This window comes from Astatotilapia calliptera, chromosome 18 (genome assembly GCF_900246225.1).
Source record: "Astatotilapia calliptera chromosome 18, fAstCal1.2, whole genome shotgun sequence".
In the NCBI taxonomy this organism is placed as follows: Eukaryota; Metazoa; Chordata; class Actinopteri; order Cichliformes; family Cichlidae; genus Astatotilapia; species Astatotilapia calliptera.
The window spans coordinates 2113866-2133835 of NC_039319.1; the positions used below are offsets into that span (position 1 = coordinate 2113866).

At 40.9% G+C, this 19970-nt stretch overlaps 2 protein-coding genes across 2 annotated transcripts in view; one reads left to right on the forward strand and one right to left on the reverse strand.

Annotated features, from left to right (window-relative positions):
- Positions 1-360: 360 nt before the first annotated feature.
- Positions 361-19970, reverse strand: part of LOC113010203 (stonustoxin subunit beta-like) — a 39614-nt gene continuing 20004 nt past the window's right edge. Inside the window, exons 2-3 of the mRNA XM_026149160.1 lie at positions 4472-4584; positions 361-3443 (exon numbers count right to left, since the gene is read on the reverse strand). Coding sequence (XP_026004945.1) covers positions 361-3443; positions 4472-4571 — 3183 coding nt within the window. The 5' untranslated portion in view covers positions 4572-4584. The remainder of the gene's footprint in view (positions 3444-4471; positions 4585-19970) is intronic.
- LOC113010192 (protein NYNRIN-like) lies at positions 7997-12059 on the forward strand. Its single transcript, XM_026149141.1, has one exon. It carries the CDS (start codon positions 8212-8214, stop codon positions 11959-11961), a length of 3750 nt encoding a protein of 1249 aa, XP_026004926.1. The 5' UTR covers positions 7997-8211; the 3' UTR covers positions 11962-12059.

Below are 19970 nucleotides of genomic sequence, written 5' to 3' on the forward strand. Positions count from 1 at the left end.
TGATAATCATAACGAGACAGGGCGGGGTGAACTGAACACTGACGGGAGAGGTGAAACAGGAAGTACAGAGGAGAGAGAGCACGAGTAGAACACCAACGTAACGGGCAGGGGAGACACGGAATAAACACGAAAGGGGACGAGGGCTCATAAATACATAGAGGGCACACAGGGGGAAGAGAGAACACGGGGAGAACTTAGACATAATGGGCAGGGGAAGCATGGAATAAAACATAAGGAGAGGCGAGGGCTCACAGATACACAGAGGGGCACACAGGGAGACATGAAGGGCAAGGGATCAAAACTAGAAGCCATAGAATAAATCACACACACAAGTACAATAATACGAAAAATCACAAAGAACTAAAAACGCTGGGTCAGGAGACCCAGGACCGTGACAGAAATGCTTATAACCCTGGCTAAACGGAAGAGAAGATCACCAGATGTGTTTAATGTGCTGAGGTGTTTCTCTTCATTTAGGGTTTTACTAAATTGAAAGATGAGCACACATTCTTTTTTCCTTTCCATCAGAGACTGAACTCGTTCCATGCAGCCTGGTTTGGCTTCAGATTTCTCTCCTTCAATAAGCATGTCGATGTACTCTGGAGTAGACGAAGGGTTTGGCTTCAGTGCCCACTTGGCAAGTTTCTTCACACTTTCGACAACCAATTCTATAAAATGCATCACTTGAGCATACATATAGCGATACCAAGCCAGTTGAGAACTATTAATGTTTTCCTCTTTGGCTCTTTGGTCCTTTATTTCCACCACATGCTCAAGTTTCTCACTTGTCTCTTCCATACGTTTCAACTTTTCCTGGATGTTTTCAACTGAAATCTCAAGTTGTTTTCTTTCTCTGAGGACCTCCATTGTCAGTGTCAAGCTTTTTGTTTCCATTTGATTTAGAGCAGCAAAAAAACTCTTCATGCTTTCTGCCCCCATTTCCCAAAACATTTGATTAACCCTTCTTTCATCACCAACCTTCCCACAGTTTGCTTCAGATGATCTGTTGTGTGCAAAAAGTGCTGAATTATTGAATTTGAAGTGAACCGGCAGCTTGTCTTCTGTTTTAGGACATGGGACTCCTGCAGCATTAATTGTCTCTAAAACTGGAGGTTGCTGAACGTCTGCAAATGTCACCAGGATCCTGATGTTTTCTGCCACATCTTTGCCAAAGATTGAGAGCACTGAATCAAACACATAGTTCTGTGTTGGTGTGATTCGTGCTAAAGCAGCCGGAGCTACAAAACACACAGCATCGATTTCAGTGACACCATGTGAGGAAGTGAAGAGATTACGTAGCTGCTCTACAGTTTCTCTGTCTCTTTCTATGCCTCTTGTATCTCCAAAGCCTGGAGTGTCAACAATGGTCAGAGAGAACGGGATTTTAAATCCCTCCTGGTGGTTGATTTTGTACACAGTGACTTCAGAGGTCTGACTGTGAGCTTGTGATGTTGACTGATCCTCATTAATTAATTTAAACCTGAAACTGTCCTCCCACTCGACACCAACAATGTAGTTGATCATCCCATTGATCAGAGTGGACTTTCCTGATCCTGTCGCTCCAAAAAGCATTATTGTACGATTCTGCACCTCGGTTTCTTCTCCAAAGTTAAACTTCCTGCATCCATCTATGTTCATGTGTTCTTCTGTCAGAGGCAGTTTGTAAACTGAGGGGGAATCAGATTTGATCTTTTCACTTTTATCTCTCAGTTTTTCTGCCAAACATGTTTCTTTGTTTCTGCCACTTGAAGTTGTTTTAATAGAAACTTGATTATCCGGCCCGACACCTGCTGAGATCACTGCTCTGCATCTGAGCACATACTCTGTGTTTGGCTTCAGATCTCTCACTGTGACTTCTTCAGCCTTTGCTTCTGTCTTCTGCTGCCATCCATCCTCTCCACTGACACAGTACTCAACAGAGTAGGAGGTGATGTTCTCCGCTCCAAATCTGGGTGGAGAAATCTTCAGTGTCACACTGTTGTGGTTTATGTCAGCTACAGTCACAGTTTCAGGCTTTGAAGGAGGCTCAAAGTTCTCACTGACAGCAAATCCACCTTCATAAAGGTGGATGCTGGAACCTTCCTGGGTCTCATTAGTTAACCCCACTGTCAGGAACTTCATGTTCTTGTTCTCCTTGTTGGCCTCTGCAAAATCACTGAAGAGTTTTGCTTTTCTCCTCATTTCAGCTGTTACTTCTTTTAAGGCGTACCATTGTTCCTTCTCTACATCATGACTGTGAGGATCTTGAAGGTCTGGGTTGGTTTTTCCTCTTAAGTATCTTGATAAAGCTGAGAGGTACGGTTCATCCTTTCCCAGAGAGGTGAAAACAAAACACACAACATGCTCTGCACTCAGACTTTCCTTGTACAGATCATTTTGAGACGAGATGATTTTGGTGTTTTTCATCATCCTGGTAAAAGACATTAATGTGTCAACTTCTCTCTCTTTACAGTCCATCCACTCGTCCAGGTTTTTGCTGCTGAAAGGTGAAGAATGTCTCTTCTTCAGGATTTCTGCAAGCTCAGCTTCCTCTTCTCCTCCTCCTCGGATTGATGGAAGCTTCTTGGCCAAAGTTTGTTGGAAATCGAGCTTGAACTCAGAGCACATTTCTTTAAAACTTTTAAGCTTTTTATCAATCTGTGGGAACTTCTGTGCAGTGCTGGTTCTGAGTACATCATTGTACCTCATTTCCAGTTCACTGAAGTCCTCCAGGACTCTCTGTGCTTCTTGAACTAATCCTGTACTGATCTGACGAACGAGTTTAGCAGCAGAAGAATCTAAACATGTCAGTGGCAGCAGCCAGACCTTCACTGGTACAGCTTTGTCTCCCAGTAATTCTGGCAGGCTTTGGTAGACTTCTACTGCACCTTGAAAGGTTGTTGGTGGTTTTGGAAGACAGAAGTCTCCATAAAATCTGCAGAAGAATTCATCAACACTTTCTTTGTCCTTCTTTTCCATCTTCAGGGAACCTTCACCCTCTACAGAACATTTTGGAATTTTCTCGATGGTCACCTTCAAGTTGCCCTGAACATCTTGATGATTTTCCTGTTCAGAAACCTCACGGTCAAACACAAAGAAAGCTTGTGCTCCATAAAGAATAGCTGTGACTACATGTGTTGCTAAGCCTTGATCAAAAACATATGGATGCTTCACGTTTCCTCTTCCAAGATGATTCATGGACAGCTCCTGGATCTTTGTGGTTGCCTTGTACTTCAGTGTTACTCTGGCCTGATTTCTGGAAGATTTAGTATCTTTCAGATATTTGGCAGATCCACTAACCTGAACCAGTCCACCCAGGAAACTTGTCTTCAGTGAACCATCAACATTTAGAGCTGAACATTTGTCTGAAATTGATTCAGATGCAACAATGTCAAAATCATTAAAGGCCTGCGGTCTTTCACCAACATCTTTTATCAGGTCATCACGATCCCACAGAGTCATTCCTGCAAAAGAAGAAGCAAAAATATTACTACTAGGACTCCATCAATTAAACCACACCTTAAAATAAATGTAAAAAAAAATGTAAAAAACTTAGATTACACAAATAAATAAATGATTATTTATTTGTGTAATCTGTCCAGAAATCAGCAAGAAAGAGAGCAGTCTCTTTATATATTTTTTATAATTCCAGGAACTCTAATGAGAGGTTTTGATGAGCACATTAGCAACCATCTCAGATTTCTGCTATTGTATTTTTTTTATTACTTTCCTTGTTTTGTTTTTTCATCTTTTTTTTGTGATACTTGCAAAAATGAAATAAAAATAGTAAATAAAGCAAAAATCTTTGGTACGTCTGAATGAACCAGATCAGTTATTTCAGATGAAGATTCCTGGCTCTACATCTGAGTCATCAATATTTTAGATAATGATAGAAATAACATCAAAAATGGCAGTTTGGATTTTCGTGAAGGGAATGCAGTAATGACTAATCGAGTGGTGCCACTGATTATCAGTGACGTGCAGTCTGCTAAAAAAAAGTACCTGGTACCAGTTACTACCACCTAATGGAAAATCTTAAAAACAAAGTCAAGGCGACCAGAGTAGGTACAAATGGAAAAATGCTCTAAGAGTTGGAGCTGGTTCCCAGGTGTTGCATCATGGCTGTCGACTTCTTTAAATAGTGATTGACCTTACTTGTGAAGATGAGTGAAGATGTTTTTATCCTTAGGGTATCCTTAGTTAATGCCCTTAGAAAAAGGCATAGACTTGACACGTTGGTAGGAGCTCTAGTTTTTTATTCTTTTATACTGTCTGTGGTTAAAACGAGGCTTAGATGTGATGTTAATACTGTCATGAGGAAGGATTTATGCTGCAGCAGAGTAATAAGTTCAAACTCTCTGAACTATTGAAGCGGTTTGAATAACTGTCTGAATAGAGTCTTGTGTTTTCTGATGTTTGGACCATCTCAGACTTTTGGTTTAAATAATGAAAGTTTGTGACGCATCAACAACATTTCTATGTGAATTCTTACCAGGGACGAGCGCGTCACTGCGACAGTCGTACAGCATCCCGACGCTGAAAGGCCGACCGAGCGCTGCCACCTCCATAGCACCGCCTGATGTACCGTCCATCTTTCAGTCTAACCTGGAAAACACAAAAAAAGTTTGAGATTGTTTTTCTGGTTCTTCTGCTGTCCAGCTGTTTGTTTTAGTACCCATTACTATAACTGACAACATCTGGAATAGTTCAACCTGGCACTTCCTGGTTTAGACAGCGACAGTGTAGTAGGCTGTAAAATGCTGTATGTTCAGTTTTATGAAAACAAACTTTTTTTGTTTATAACAGTCAATAACACCTCTTATATATTTACATACTAAGGTAAAACCTTATGTTGGGTCTGTGTTTCCACAAGCCCCGCTAATTCTAGAGACTTATTCATCATGAAGAAAACAAGACAGTCGATCGATCGATTATTTGCGCAAGGGAGGCCTCGTCTGTGTCCACCACGAAAATGACCTCCAGATCTGACCTCCTCCTGCTACCTTTTATTGAGAGACAGTTCACACAAAACACGTCAGAACAAAGCCACGCCCCCTTGGTGCTAAGACAAAGCATTGTATGTATATGTGTGAACTTCTGTAAGAATGTGTGTGTGTGTCAGACCTCCTGCTGACCAAAGGGTCGTAAACGCAGGAAGCTTACATCAAAAGAAGCAGATCTTCCAGATAGGATGTATCTGCAATAAAACATTACAGCCCCCCAAACCAGAACCTCGAGAATCTGGGGGGAAGGACAGTGGAATTTCTTTCATCAGAGTTGGCAAGCATAGAAATGACAACATTTAACAATTCACTCTAATACCTTATTACATCAGTAGATGGTGGTCCTGCACAGCTGTGGATCCACTGATAAGCATACAGCTGCAGGTTCAGGCACTCAAAGCTCTTAATTGATCCAGCTACTGCAAAACTTCATTTTACATGGTTCTAAACTGAAGTCAGGTACACTGTAATCTGTTAGGTATTTTAGTACCATGGGAGCATTTACTGGATATTGTTTTATAGTAACATTATGCAGGAAAACTCTGTCATTCAATAAGGCCCCTTTGTTTTAGTTATTTTTCTCTTTGACCCAAGAATTGATGTGTGAGAATCACAGGCTGGTACAAGGTTGAAATACCACAGAGATCACTCCCTCAGCTACATTAGTTTCTAAATCTTTTAGGAGACGCCTGTTGAGGCCAAATGGTTTGTTTCAGATTTCACTAATGTAAGAACTCTTTGTTTTGTGCCTTGAAAATATGTCGCTGAGATAATCACAATTGTAGCTGAACTGATAAACTACACAAAGGATGCTTCTTCACCCAAGGGCAGGAAGACGCTCCCTTGTCTTGGTCTGTACTGGTTTAAACTGATAAATCTGCTGTCTCATGAATTTTACCCTCTATATAAACTGTTGTACTTGTGAATAAAGTTGAGTCAATTTGGGAAGACAACCTGAAGCAGTCTCTGTTTTCTTGTTCTCCCAAGCTGCTCCCGAGCTCGTACTAACACGCTGAATGGCATGCTTGAATATTACTTGAGAATATATTTGACTGTGTTACAGACTAAGGGACATTCTCTGCTGATAGGTGAAGGTACATTCTCTGCTGATAGACGTCCACGCCTCGAAGGAAGTCGATCCACGGATTAGGCCTTGAAGACCGTTTCCTTCAATTTTGGGGTCAGAAGTGGGATCCTGACGAAGGTAGGCACGTGTCTTTTATTTTATAAGACTGTGTTATGCCTTTCTCAGTGATCCACATAGAAACGGGATACGCTGACGAGGCCTTCTTCAGTGGCCCACATAGTAACAAGTGGGATACACTGAGGAGCCTTCGTTAGTGGCCCACATAGAAACACAGGAAGTTGCCTGTTGTTTTGTAAATAAAAGCAGAAAGGACACAGGAAGTTGCCTGCTGTCATAAACTAAGAAGTTGCTCACCAGCAGAAAGGACACAGGAAGTTGCCTGGGGTCATAAAACGAGAAGTTGCTCGTTAAAAAGTGAGAAGTTGCTCACTAAAAAGATAAAATTGCTAGCAAAAAAAATCAAGTAACCTCAGATGTGCCACAGCAATAAAAACTAACTTAAATCCTTCAAGCGTCTAAACCCCTCTGGAAATCACTGACCATGGGTCAGAATAATTCAAAGACCTTAGACGGGTCTGATAAAAAATCAAAATTAACTGTAAAACCGAAAAAAATAAAATATAAAGTTACAAATAACGGCTCAGTACGACTCCCACTTCCGGTTACGTTTAACCCACGTTCGCGAATCAATGAAGACTTCCATGATTACGTATCCAGAACATGCGGAAGTGCTTACGTGACTGATTTCGTCTCGAACTTAAGAACTATAACTTTAATGCATGTATTTCCGGAGCCCTATCCCGAACGATTATCGCCAGAAAACAGGTCAGTAGAAATGTTAAATACTATTTGTGATGAGGAAAGTAGGCTGATTAAAAAGTCCTGTAAAAAATATATGATAGAATGTCGTGATGTGATCAATCGCATGCTACCGCTATGGAAAAAGGGACCCGAGCCAGACGTAAATGCTTTAAATCAAGCCAGTGTAGGCTCTAGTAAATCCACTGCAGAAAAAACTAGCCTTATATGCCCATCCGTTCAACCTACGGCTCCGCCGCCTTATGATGAAAAAACAGAATTAATTATGGCAAGCCGTTAGAGCCATAATTAATAGCTGCTGCGGCGGCTGCACGTCATCAGCGCGTATATCCTGATATAACAGCAGAATCCCAAAGGAGTGAGGAAGGCACTGAAATGACACCTAAATCAGAAGAAGATGACTGGTTTAACCTAGATCAAAGACAGGAACGAGAATACACTGAACGAGAAAGAGAGTTACAGGAACATAAAAAGCAAACAAAACAGTTAATGGCAGAGTGTGAGGAAATCATGAAAGATCCTTTAACTGAACGTACGGAAGCTGAACTGCAGGAAGCAGTTTCCGTCATAGATAATCATGTTCAGCGCCACACTAGAGTAGCGAATGGTTTGACTGTGCCAAAAGCAATAACTAACACCAGAAATTTAATAAGGAACTACTTAAAGCAGAAAAAAGAGGAAAAAACTCAAGAGGGCCCCCACAAAAACACCCGTTATAAAGAAAAGCAGGGATCACAATTTAATGACGTCAGCCCCTCCCTTCCGTTCATGATAATAGGGGACATGTGTTGCATTCAACCCCCTAAAATTTCAGAGTTAGCAGCAACCATTAAAGAACTTCCCGATCCTCTACAAAATCCTACAGCCTTTGTTTCTGCATTACAGAGAAGTACCAGATACCACCACTTGGGTGGGCCTGACTATAGATATATATTATGTCAACGAATTCCAGGTGTGACTGAATCTCAGCTTATTGAAGAAGTAGAGGAACTAGACACTAAAAATGACCAAGCAGCCAACACCACCTCGTTTTTGTGGATAAACGATGACAAAATCACAGCCTTTTTTTCAAAATCTAAAGAAATTCACAATGTCTAGAGATAAAATTGATTTAAATGCAGTAACCATGTGCAAGCAAAAGCCAGATGAATCCATTCTAGTTTTTATGAAACGTTTCACGCACTGCTGGACTAATGAGGCATGCATGCCTGAAGGAGGAAATGATCAGATTTTCATAACAACATTCTTAAACAATATTCATCCAGAATGTTCACAACTATTGAAGCTGACTGCCACTGATAATCTCTATGACATGAAAATAAAATGAACTTGTGTATTTCATTTAACACAAAGGGTGAAATGTTTGCAGATACTGATAACAGCTATGTTTTCTCTGCCCTATGCACCGACACCATGGAGAAGGAACAGCCTCTGTGTCAGCTGGACGCCTCAGCGGAGAATGAACTCAATATCCATCTGACTGGTACCCCACGTCACACTCTGTGTCAAAAACATGTGCAAACACCATTACCAGGTAACCCCATGCCTGGAAGCCACATATTTGTTTCTCTCACACTGTTCAACAACATGATAACTGCTCACACCAGTGAAGGCCGAACAGTGGTTTTGTCACATAACTCAGACATAGGCTATGACATTACTGCACCATGTCAACACATAGATCTAACCTACCCCATACACTGTACTATCTCTGCTGTCACATTGCCAGCTGAATATCAAAAAATGACATTATGGTCAAGAGGTGAGAATGATGTAGGATTTATCGACTGTACACCTTATCATGCTCAGCTGAAACACAACAAGCCGGTATATGTCAAGCAATATCCCATTTCCGCTGAAAAAGCCGCAGCCTTAGACATCATCATAGGAGATTTATTGACAGCTGGAGTAATAAAGCCCACAGTATCTCCATATAACACTCCTGTCAATCCTGTGCCAAAGCCTAACAAACCTGGCATATGGCGTTTCACACAAGACTTAAGGCAAGTTAATGCAGTCATTATGCCTCTGCCACCTCTCGTCCCAGACGTTCCCAGCATAATGACATCTATTCCAGCAACAGCCACACATTTTACTGTGGTGGATTTGTGCTCCGCCTTTTTCTCAGTGCCTGTGCATGAGGACACACAGCCGTTATTTGCATTCACACATAGAGATAAGCAGTACACATGGACTCGCTTACCCCAAGGCATGGTAGACAGCCCTGCGGCTTTCTCAATGGTGGTACGTGCTACCCTGGACGGCTTCATTCCTCCAGAGGGCTGTACTCTGATCCAGTATGTAGATGATCTCCTCCTCTGTGCTGAAAGTGAAAAACTATGTCAAACTGCCACACACATGCTACTCCAGCACCTCCAACAGACTGGCCACAAAGCATCAGCAAAGAAAATGCAGTACTGTCAGACTTCTGTTCAATATTTGGGATTTACACTGTCTCACGGAAAACGTTCCATGACTACAGACAGGGTCAAAGCTGTGACCTCTGTCCCTAAGCCCACTACACAGAAGGAAATGCTGTCTTTCCTAGGCATGGTGAACTATTGCAGACAGTGGATACCAGACTGTTCTTTTCATGACCACATTCTGCGTGAATGCTGCAAAAAAGACAAGCCTCCTCGAATACTGTGGTCAACAGAAATGACTGCCTCTTTCAATGCATTACAGGGAGCGCTGACCTCTGCCCCTTGTTTGGGTCTGCCTGACTACCACTTACCGTTCCACCTGTACGTCACAGAGAACGGCACAACCTGTGCAGGCGTATTGGCCCAAGAGCATGGCTGTGGCTACTGTCCAGTAGCCTTCTACTCAAAGGTGCTGCCAGCAGTAGTTCAGGGGATGCCGGCCTGCCTGAGAGCAGTAGCAGCTTGCTCTATCATGATAAGGGACTGCGAGAAGCTCACACTCTCACATGACACTATTCTACACACCAATCACCAGGTCACGACCATTCTAGCAAACATAACTACACAACATATGACCGCACAACGTCGCTCAGGTTATGAAGCTACACTGACTTCAACAGCAAATCTCACTATAAAAGCAAACAGCACACCCAATTCGCCAGCACACTTACTCATTCGTATGCTGTGTTCCTCTGACCGACAGGATGGTTCAGACGACCCTGACGATCATGATTGTATGACACGTATACAGGAATCCACAGCACCACGCCCAGACTTAGAGCAGACACCAATCCCAGACTCAGTCATTGTTTATGTGGACGGGTCCTGTTCAAAACCAAATGACAACTCATTTCTTTGTGGCTATTCGGTGGTGACATTGCCTGACATCATACTAGAGGCTCACTCATTACCATTTCACTCAGCACAAAAAGCAGAGCTCATGGCTTTAATACGCGCCTGTGAGTTACATGTGGATAAGCGGGTAACAATTTACACTGATAGCCGTTATGCATTCGGTGTGGTGCATGACTTTGGCACATTGTGGAGACAAAGAGGCTTCACATCTGCTGATGGAAAATCGATCGCTAATTCTGATCTTGTTCAAAGACTTTTGCAGGCTATACAGCTGCCATCGGCAATTGCAGTTGTTAAAACGAAGGGGCACAGCACGGCTGACACAGACGAAGCAGTGGGAAATGCTCTTGCAGACGTAACCGCGAAAGTAGCCGCTGCCTCACAGCAACCACCCAGAAAGGAAGTATTATCTTTGCCTTTACAGCTGCCACTTGTCACACTCCCAGACTATTTAGAAACAAATGTTGACCTAAAATTCATACAAGAGCAGGCCTCTGCCTTAGATTACACTTACTGGGAAAGTAATGATTGTACCTTAGATAACAGAGACGGCTTATACAAAAATCTTGAGGGTTTGATTGCCCTCCCATCTTCACTACTGCCAATCCTTGTCCGCCATTTTCACGGTGTGAGTCATGTCGGACAAAGAGGGGTAATAGGAGCAATAAAATCAAGATTTGTAATCGAAAAAACATCACACGCAGTAAAACGCATATTAGCAACCTGTCTAACATGTGCACGAACTAATGTAGGTAGCTCAAAAGCAAAACATCAGCATTTACCACAACCAGATTTCCCATTTCATACATTACAAATTGATTTTACACACATGCCAGCACAAGGGAGCATCAAGTACTTACTGGTAATAGTGGACCAATTTAGTAAATGGGTAGAAGCTTATCCAACACCAAAAGAAACTGCAGAAGTAGTCTGTCAAAAGTTGTGCAATGAAATAATACCCAGATTTGGAATACCTCACCAAATTAACAGTGATAGAGGACCTTCATTCACATCAGAAGTAATTCAAAAGTGTGCTAAAACTCTAGCAATAGACTGGAAATATCATGTGCCATACCATCCTCAGAGTTCAGGAGTTGTAGAAAGAATGAATAGGACCATAAAAAATCGCCTGACTAAAGCAATGATAGAAACAGGAATGACCTGGATCAAACTACTTCCTCAAATCCTCTGCGAGATTAGAATGACTCCATCCGCAGCAACCAAATTATTTCCATTTGAAATAATCATGGGAAGACCGTTTCCAACACCATGGTCAGCCTCCAGGGGGGCACCGCTATTGGAAGGGGACATAGACACTGCATTGTCTGACTATGTTCATAACCTGGTAGAAACACTGAATAATAACTATCAGAAAGTTTGTCTCTCTCAGCCTCTCCCTTCCACAGATCCAACCCATCCGTGGAAACCAGGAGATGCGGTGTTGGTAAAGTCGCTAAAACCAAGGGCACTCGGGGAGGCCGCGTGTTCCAGCCCCCAGACTGTACTTGCAGTGACGAGAACCAGCATCCTAACAGACGGACAACCTCAGTGGATTCATGCCAGCAGGGTTAAGACCAGCCCCACCAAACCACCTAAGGCGTCGGATCAAGTAGATGACGACTCAGGCGAGCCAACGCCCGGATCCAATACACCTACACACACACAATCACTGATTAACACACAACGCCTGAAAGAGCCAAGACTCAGAAAGCCCTTTGATCCCCCGCCTGAACAACAACAAGGTACTCGAACATCCAGCAGGAACAGAAAGCCTAGAGTACCACACAATGTCTAACCTGATAAAGATAGACTCGTTTCATCCTGATAATGGAGAAAATGAAATGCCCATTGTCATCACACGACGCTTATACGGGGTCTCTCGAACCTGGGACCAGGCCAGTAGACAACTGAAGAACTGTGTTTTTTATATATTTAGGTTATTAATCATATTTACTGCATTAACCTTAGGATTTTTATTTACTATTTCGTATTGTAAACTGCAACCCTGTTCACATTTCTGCAAGCCACATTTTGCTGACAATACCTCATGCTCCACTTGGCAAGACACCCACCTAGTACACTTGAAGCATTGCAAATAGAACTAAGAGCCAATACAGGTCACGGTCAGTGGCTAGACAAGTGGATGCAGGACACGTTTGGGAAATGGAAGGAACTAATTATAGCCTTTCTAACAGTTGTAGCATGTATTATTTTGTTTTTGATGATTATTGCCTGTTGTGTGATACCCTGTGTACGCTCAATGATAACCCATATAGCTACCAGTACAGCTACTTCAATGTATTTGCAATTAGCACAAATTGATCCTGAGGATGTGCCAGATGTTACCAATGATGTTCCTGATGTGTATATTGAACATTAGGTTGTGAACTATTACATTTTATGATTTGCTTTTTATATTATGTTATTACACTTGTGATTTTTCCTTTCTATTTGAGTTATTATTTTAAAAAAAAAAATTAAAAAAAAGAGTGGAACTGTTAGGTATTTTAGTACCATGGGAGCATTTACTGGATATTGTTTTATAGTGACATTATGCAGGAAAACTCTGTCATTCAATAAGGCCCCTTTGTTTTAGTTATTTTTCTCTTTGACCCAAGAATTGATGTGTGAGAATCACAGGCTGGTACAAGGTTGAAATACCACAGAGATCACTCCCTCAGCTACATTAGTTTCTTAATCTTTTAGACGCCTGTTGAGGCCAAATGGTTTGTTTCAGATTTCACTAATGTAAGAACTCTTTGTTTTGTGCCTTGAAAATATGTCGCTGAGATAATCACAATTGTAGCTGAACTGATAAACTACACAAAGGATGCTTCTTCACCCAAGGGCAGGAAGACGCTCCCTTATCTTGGTCTGTACTGGTTTAAACTGATAATCTGCTGTCTCATGAATTTTACCCTCTATATAAACTGTTGTACTTGTGAATAAAGTTGAGTCAATTTGGGAAGACAACCTGAAGCAGTCTCTGTTTTCTTGTTCTCCCAAGCTGCTCCCGAGCTCGTACTAACACGCTGAATGGCATGCTTGAATATTACTTGAGAATATATTTGACTGTGTTACAGACTAAGGGACATTCTCTGCTGATAGGTGAAGGTACATTCTCTGCTGATAGACGTCCACGCCTCGAAGGAAGTCGATCCACGGAGTAGGCCTTGAAGACCGTTTCCTTCATAATCCCTAACAGTTGTTCTAGCTCATAACTAATAAGCTCATAACACTCAAATGTCGTTTTGTAGTTGAGCAAACTATAAAGTATTGAGCTCTGTTGGCTTTTATGCAACTTTAATTGAATAGGGCTCAATATTTTTTAGCTAATTTGTTTGGAACGCTCAAAAAGTTTAAGAAGTATATATTAGTGACGTTCTGGTGGGTGGAGTCTTGTCGCTCCCTCAGGAAAGCTGAGTCAGCCATCTTGAATTTACCTTGATGCGGGGAAGATTTGGCCAGCCCATGTGGATTAAAAGTCCCCAACTTCAACCCACCACGACCACCACCTTATTTTTTTTCATCAACTGCCCTAAATTTGGTAAGTCTAACGTGTTTTTGTTTTGTTTAAATTTAATTTCGATAAACATTCTTTTTTATTTTTTACTGGAAATATATTCGTACTTTGTGCACAGTGAATGTTTGTTATAAATAAATTCGAATCCAAGTAATTTAAATTTCAGAAGTTTTTGAATGTGACAAATACGTAATGTTATTTCAAATTAGAACGGTGTAACGTTTTGGCGGTTTTCCGTGGGGGACAACATTTCCCATAATGCATTGTATTCTTGCCCGGGAGGTTGACGGTGGCAGTTCCAGCTCCATACGTTTGAACTTTCTACTAAAACTTTCTACTGTCCGTTTCTACCGGTTGTCGTATTCGCCGGTAATGCACGTGCATATTGTGAGTATACTTATTTCAATAAGTGTCCGTGTTACACAGTCAGTAGTTTACGCTGTTGAGCTATGTGTGTGTGTGCTAGCATGAAGCGAACAATAATAAACAACATGAGTGTGTTATCATGATGGTAATTAGACACATGTTTGTATTTTTTCGTAGTCTCAAATGTGTGGTTGTGAGATAATCTCGAAATCCTTTTAACAGTTTAGAGGGGTATTCCACTAAGCGAGCTCTACAAGTCAAGGCTTGCGGAAAAATGCATCGCCTGATTCAGCCTAACATTACACACTGGTCGAACTCGGTGATTATGCCATGGATACAAGGTTGTCATTTTAGGAGGACATCTTGACAAAATCTATCCTATCAAAATATCCAAAAAAAAATCCAAAATACTGAATTTACCATCTATGGCTAGGGTAGGGTAAGGTTACCCTTCTAGATTGACAAGTTTAGCCCGTTACAAAAAGTTTGGACACCCCTGATCTATAATAATGACAATCAGAACATGGCTATCCAGCACTTTGTTTTTACTCTGCATTTGTGTAAATACTATTCTAATAGATATTGTATGTTCATCTAGGAACAGCATGATGTAAATACAAGACGGGCCCTCGTCCTTCGTGCACTTCCTGTGTACCTGCGTGAAGATGCCTCCACGTTATTCAGGACTTGTGATGTAAGTGTACTGGCCTCAGCATCAACCCCTTTGCCTAGCTGTTCAGTCGAACATATGACATCGCTCAGAACGCAAGGAGAACCAGGGTGTATATCAGGAAGGAGGTTCAACACAGTCCTCATCTGACTTGTTTTCTCCCATATATCAACTATTGTTGAATAAGATTGCAAGAAGATTGTTACGCATAAACCAGAAAACATGAAAATAGTTGAAAGATTATTAAACAAAAACAAATCCACAGATAAAAACTTCTATTTTTTGTTCTATTTTTTTGGAGGTGCCATGTTGTGGTCAGACAAATGTTTGGTGAATAACAAAAACAAATATCTTGGCATATATTTATTATTGAAAACATTTATTTAAACATATGTTTTGAAACCAAACCCAAATTAAGATTATTGTAATGCATCATGATGTATCGCAATATCAAATTAAATCGTTGACATTATAATCCTAAAAGAAATGTGCGACTTATGAAGATTCACACCTCTAATCAATAGCATGATTTGTGTCCTTGTGGGGCTGAACTCATTCTTGTATTATTTTTGTTTTGCAGTCAGCAGATGGTCCAGACCTCACTGACACTCCTGCGGCTCTGCTGACAGTTGTCACGGATGACACTACTGATTCGGCCCTCTTCAGTCCCGAAAGCATCTGCATTGTCGTTGAGGATGAAATAATTGTGAATGGTCCCACAAATCTGGCTGAGTCATTTCTCCTGCTCTTTGGGTACATCTATGCACTAGACCTACAATACCCAAAGAAACTTGAGCTTACATTCACATTTATCCAGAAGGTTGTGATGTGCCTTGAGGACAACAATACACTGAAAGGGCGTCTACTGACGCTGAAGAATGATTTGTTCAATGAGTGAATCACTCAGAATGGACTACTTGTTGAGCTGAGTATTGAGGAAGCTTTTTTTTGTTTGTTTTTTTCCTAATCATTTGGCTTTTCTACTTCAAATTTAAAGTGAATGACTGCTCATTCTGTGGCCTATTCATGTTTAACGTTGTGTTGCCTAATACCTTAATGCACTACCTGATGTTTGTTCCTAGTTATGTACAGTTGTATAAACCAGTACAAATCTGGATGCCTCATTTCTCCTGCTTTTTGGGGAGTTCTGTGCACTAGACCTACAATACGCAGACTCTCGAGCTTTTATTCACATGTATCCAGAAGGTTGTGATGTGCCTTGAATACAACAAACCACTGTTAGGTCGCTTACTGATGCTGAAGAACTTGTTCAAGTGAATCACTTGGAATAGACAACTCGTTAAGTTAAGTATTGAAGGTTTTTCTTGTTTTGTTTTATTTATACCATTTTTATTAACCATTTTTTACCATTTGCCTCTTCTACCTCACATTTAAGATGAATGACTGTTCAGTTCATGCACTATTCATGTTTAATATTCTGTTGCCTAATACATAAATGCACTGCCTTGATGTTTGTTCCCTATAAGTACAGCAGTGGAAACAGTACTGTTTTTTATGTATTTTTAAAAAAGAAAGTGAGCTGCAGCTGTCAAGGTACAGTAAGTGTTAAATGCCTCAATGTTCTAATAGCTGCAATTGCTGTTAATACTGAAAATGTTATTGAATTGTAGAATTGAGATGGAGACCCTTGGAGTCTTTTTCTCTTGTTTTATTTATGAAGCACTTTTTTATGAGTGAGCTCTGTTGTTTGTGCCTTTTTAAAAGCACATTGTGTTTAATACAAAGTTGTTAAATTGTTAGTGTTCATGTTTTCTAACACTTTTAGCTGATTATAATTTACTGGGCAAACAGTTTAGAATTATTTGTGTAATACTGTGTATTTCCCACAGTATTTTAAAAATATTGAAGATTTTAAGTGTTATTTCCCATATTATAAGTTAGAAAATATGAAAAAGTTTGAGTTTATTTCCCACATCGTATGAGTTGCAATATGTAAAATATTTTGAGTGTATTTCCCACCTTAATTAAGTTGAAAAATATTGAACATTTTGAGTTTATTACTCCCTAATTATAAGTTGAGGAATATCAACATTTATGAGTTAACACTGAGGTAATTTAAGGCAACTGCAACTATAATTTTTTATTTTAGTTAAACTTGAAACTTTTAATAACATCACTAATAAATTGTTGTGTAATCTGTTGCACAACAATTTTTGAGTTCTGTGAACTTATTAGGTTTTACAGTGTAGTAATTGTCAGATATTGCTTTTAGATATGGAGAGTTTTGTTTTGTAGTAGATTGTCTTCACGAACATCAGGACATTGGTAATAGGTCATTTCCAGAATGCTGTTATTTTATCCCTTTTGGGATTTACTTACCTGGATGACTGAGCATGCCTCAAGACTAAACACTTTTAATGAAATTCTATTCATTTTATAGCACCAAATGACAACAACTGTTGCTTCAAAGTGCTTTATATTGTACAGTAAAGACCAGAATAATAAATAGAAAACTCAACATTCAGTACACCTCGTGTATAAACACATAAAAAGGTGCCTGAAGAAGAAAAACTCAAAGCATCATGAGAATTCACCAGCAGGTTAAGCCTATAGCAGAGTAACTAAGGGAGGATTCAGGGTCACCTCATCCAGGTCTAACTATAATGCTTTATCAAAAACAGTAGAGATAGTGTCTGTCTCCTGAATCCAAACTCGGAAAAAATAGATGCATAAAAATCCACTTTAACAATCAGATCTAATTAAACCTTTGTCATGGCGGAGTGCTAATGACACTGACCCAAAAGCAGACACCAGAGAAATTAACTTTCTGGTTAAACAAAAAGTGAGTCTTTATTTGGCTGATACAAAAAACAGAAAAACAAGGCATGGTGAAAAAAGGACAAAAGTAAACTCAAACATAAACTGGGAAAAACTATGACTTACTATGAAAACCAAGATATGAGAGATGACCATGAACACTAGCAAAACTCTGTGACTTGACGAAAACTGACATGAAACAAACAGACGACCTGACAAAGAAAAGATGGAGAGGAAGGACTTAAATATACAGGAGTGTAATGAGGGAAATAGAAACACCTGGGGAGACACAGCTGACACAAATGAACATGATGCCACAGGGGAAAATTTTAAAAAAGCACACTGAACATAGAAACACAATACTTTTAAAACAGAAAACAAAAAATACAGAGAGACATAGAAATGAAAACACGAGAATAACCCAGTGGAGACACAGATAAGGAAATGAAGGCACGGACATTTGCGGTTAGAATGATGCCACCTTAAAATGACACTTTTAAAAAAATATTGAAACTGAAATAAATGTACTGAATATTTTTGAGGTGAAAGTGGAAAAAACTGATAGTGAAAATAGATTAATTGGAACTAAATGGTTTTTTGCTTATAATTTTGTTTTTTTCAGTTTCAATTTATTTATTTAAAATTTCAGTTTCAATTTGCTGGTACTGTTTTGGCATCCGGGGGCGTGCTTGAGGGGTCCGGATTCAGACTTGCATGTATTTGCATACATTATAGAGGCCACTAGTGCTCACCAAGCTGCCATCTTTCTATTTTCCCCTCTTTCAATAGCTGCTTCAGGTTCAGGTGGACCCTCTAAACTGCAGGTAAGTAATAATTTTTCATCATCTTTCTTTCCCATCCCACTGGACTGGACATAAGTTAAGCTCTTTTAGTTACATCTGGTGAAGTTGTGGTAAAACGCTAACATTAACCTATTTGTCATAGCTAGCCTGCCTTTAATATTTGCTAAATTTAGTGATGTCGGTGTCTCTTTAGGAACTAGGGGCCAGTGTTGTAGCAGCGGAACAAGATCTCATCAAAAGGTCAGCACAAAAATATTCAGCAACCTCATACCGTAGTGCAGCAAATCTAAAGACTGCTGGGAAGGACAAGCCCAGACCCCAAAACAGACAGTAAAGGAGACGGCAAGGTAAGTCATTGTGGTGGCAGATTTCTCTTCTCATGTATTAATCACATATTTTAATAATATCACACTAGTAATAGTAGTGTTGTGCAATACTGCATATTTTGGTATTGATCCAATACCAAGTAAATATGGGCCAGTATCGCTGATTAGTGATGTGTGAGTCGCGAACGAAATGGCACTTAGAGCCGGATCTTTGATGTGAACGACGCGAGCCGGATCCTTATCGCGAGCCGTGGGGTTTTTTTTTTTCTTTCTCTCTCTCTCTCTCGCACTTTTTTCCGCTTCACTCCGCACGCGAGCCTTGTGCTTTGCGCTGGGCAGAGGGGGGAGGGGCGGTAGTTACACTCAGTAGCACAGGAACTGTCATGGTCGTGAGTCTGAGGACTCAGTGGTTTTGTGTTTCCTTATGCTTTTGTTCATTCCGAGTGTGTATTCTGTTGTGATTTTGCCATTTGTTAGGTTTCTGTTCTTTGCCTGCCTGCTCCCACTTCTCTGTGTTCCCTCTGTCTGTCCATGGTGTTATTGTGTCTGCTCATGAGTCTGCCTGTCAAGTTCAGTGTCCTGTCTGGTTCTCTGTGTCTGTTAGTTTCCTGTTTTATTCTGAAAGTTTATGTCTCATGTCAGTGTGTTCAGTTTTACCTCTCCCCTGTCTCGTTAGCCTAATTGCTCCCAGCTGTGTCTCCCTCCTGTGGCCCATTCCCTGATTACTCCCCGTGTATTTAAGCCCTGTGTTTCCCTGTGCTCTCTGTTGCGTCGTCTGTTTAACGCCATGTCCGTCTGCATCATTCTGTGTAACCCGGTGTTCAGTCTGCGTCTCTCCACCATCTTTCATTGTGTATTTTGTTCCTCCTCCCGTGCGTGTTTGGTTTAAGTTGAGTTCTTTAGTTTTCCCCAGTTTAGGTTGGTTTACTCCCCGCTCTGCTCCTCCTGTTTTTGTCACCTTATCACCTCTGCTAATAAACATTCACTCGCACCCCAGTCAGTGCCTGCATCTTGGATCCTTTTCTCAATTCACCACACGACTGCTGTGCAGCCGTGACAGTACGACGCGACTACAAGATGGATCCAGCGGCCTCGACCGGGGAGAGCGACCTCACACGCGCCCTACGCCTGGTGGACTGGGTAACCCACACCTCCAACGCACGAGCGAAGGTTGTGGGGATAAATGCCATTGAGGCCATTCTGGATGGAAATCCCTATCTCCACCAGTTCAGGGGATTTACGGATTTAATCTCTGAGCTGCATAAAGCCCGGGAGGCGGTGCAAGCTCGGGAAGTGGCAGGTTCTGCCCAGCAACAGTGGACTACGACCGTCCCGAAG

Bases quoted from the DNA above. Each gene is read 5' to 3' on its own strand.
- LOC113010192 (XM_026149141.1), top strand. From the start codon at position 8,212: ATGAACTTGTGTATTTCATTTAACACAAAGGGTGAAATGTTTGCAGAT.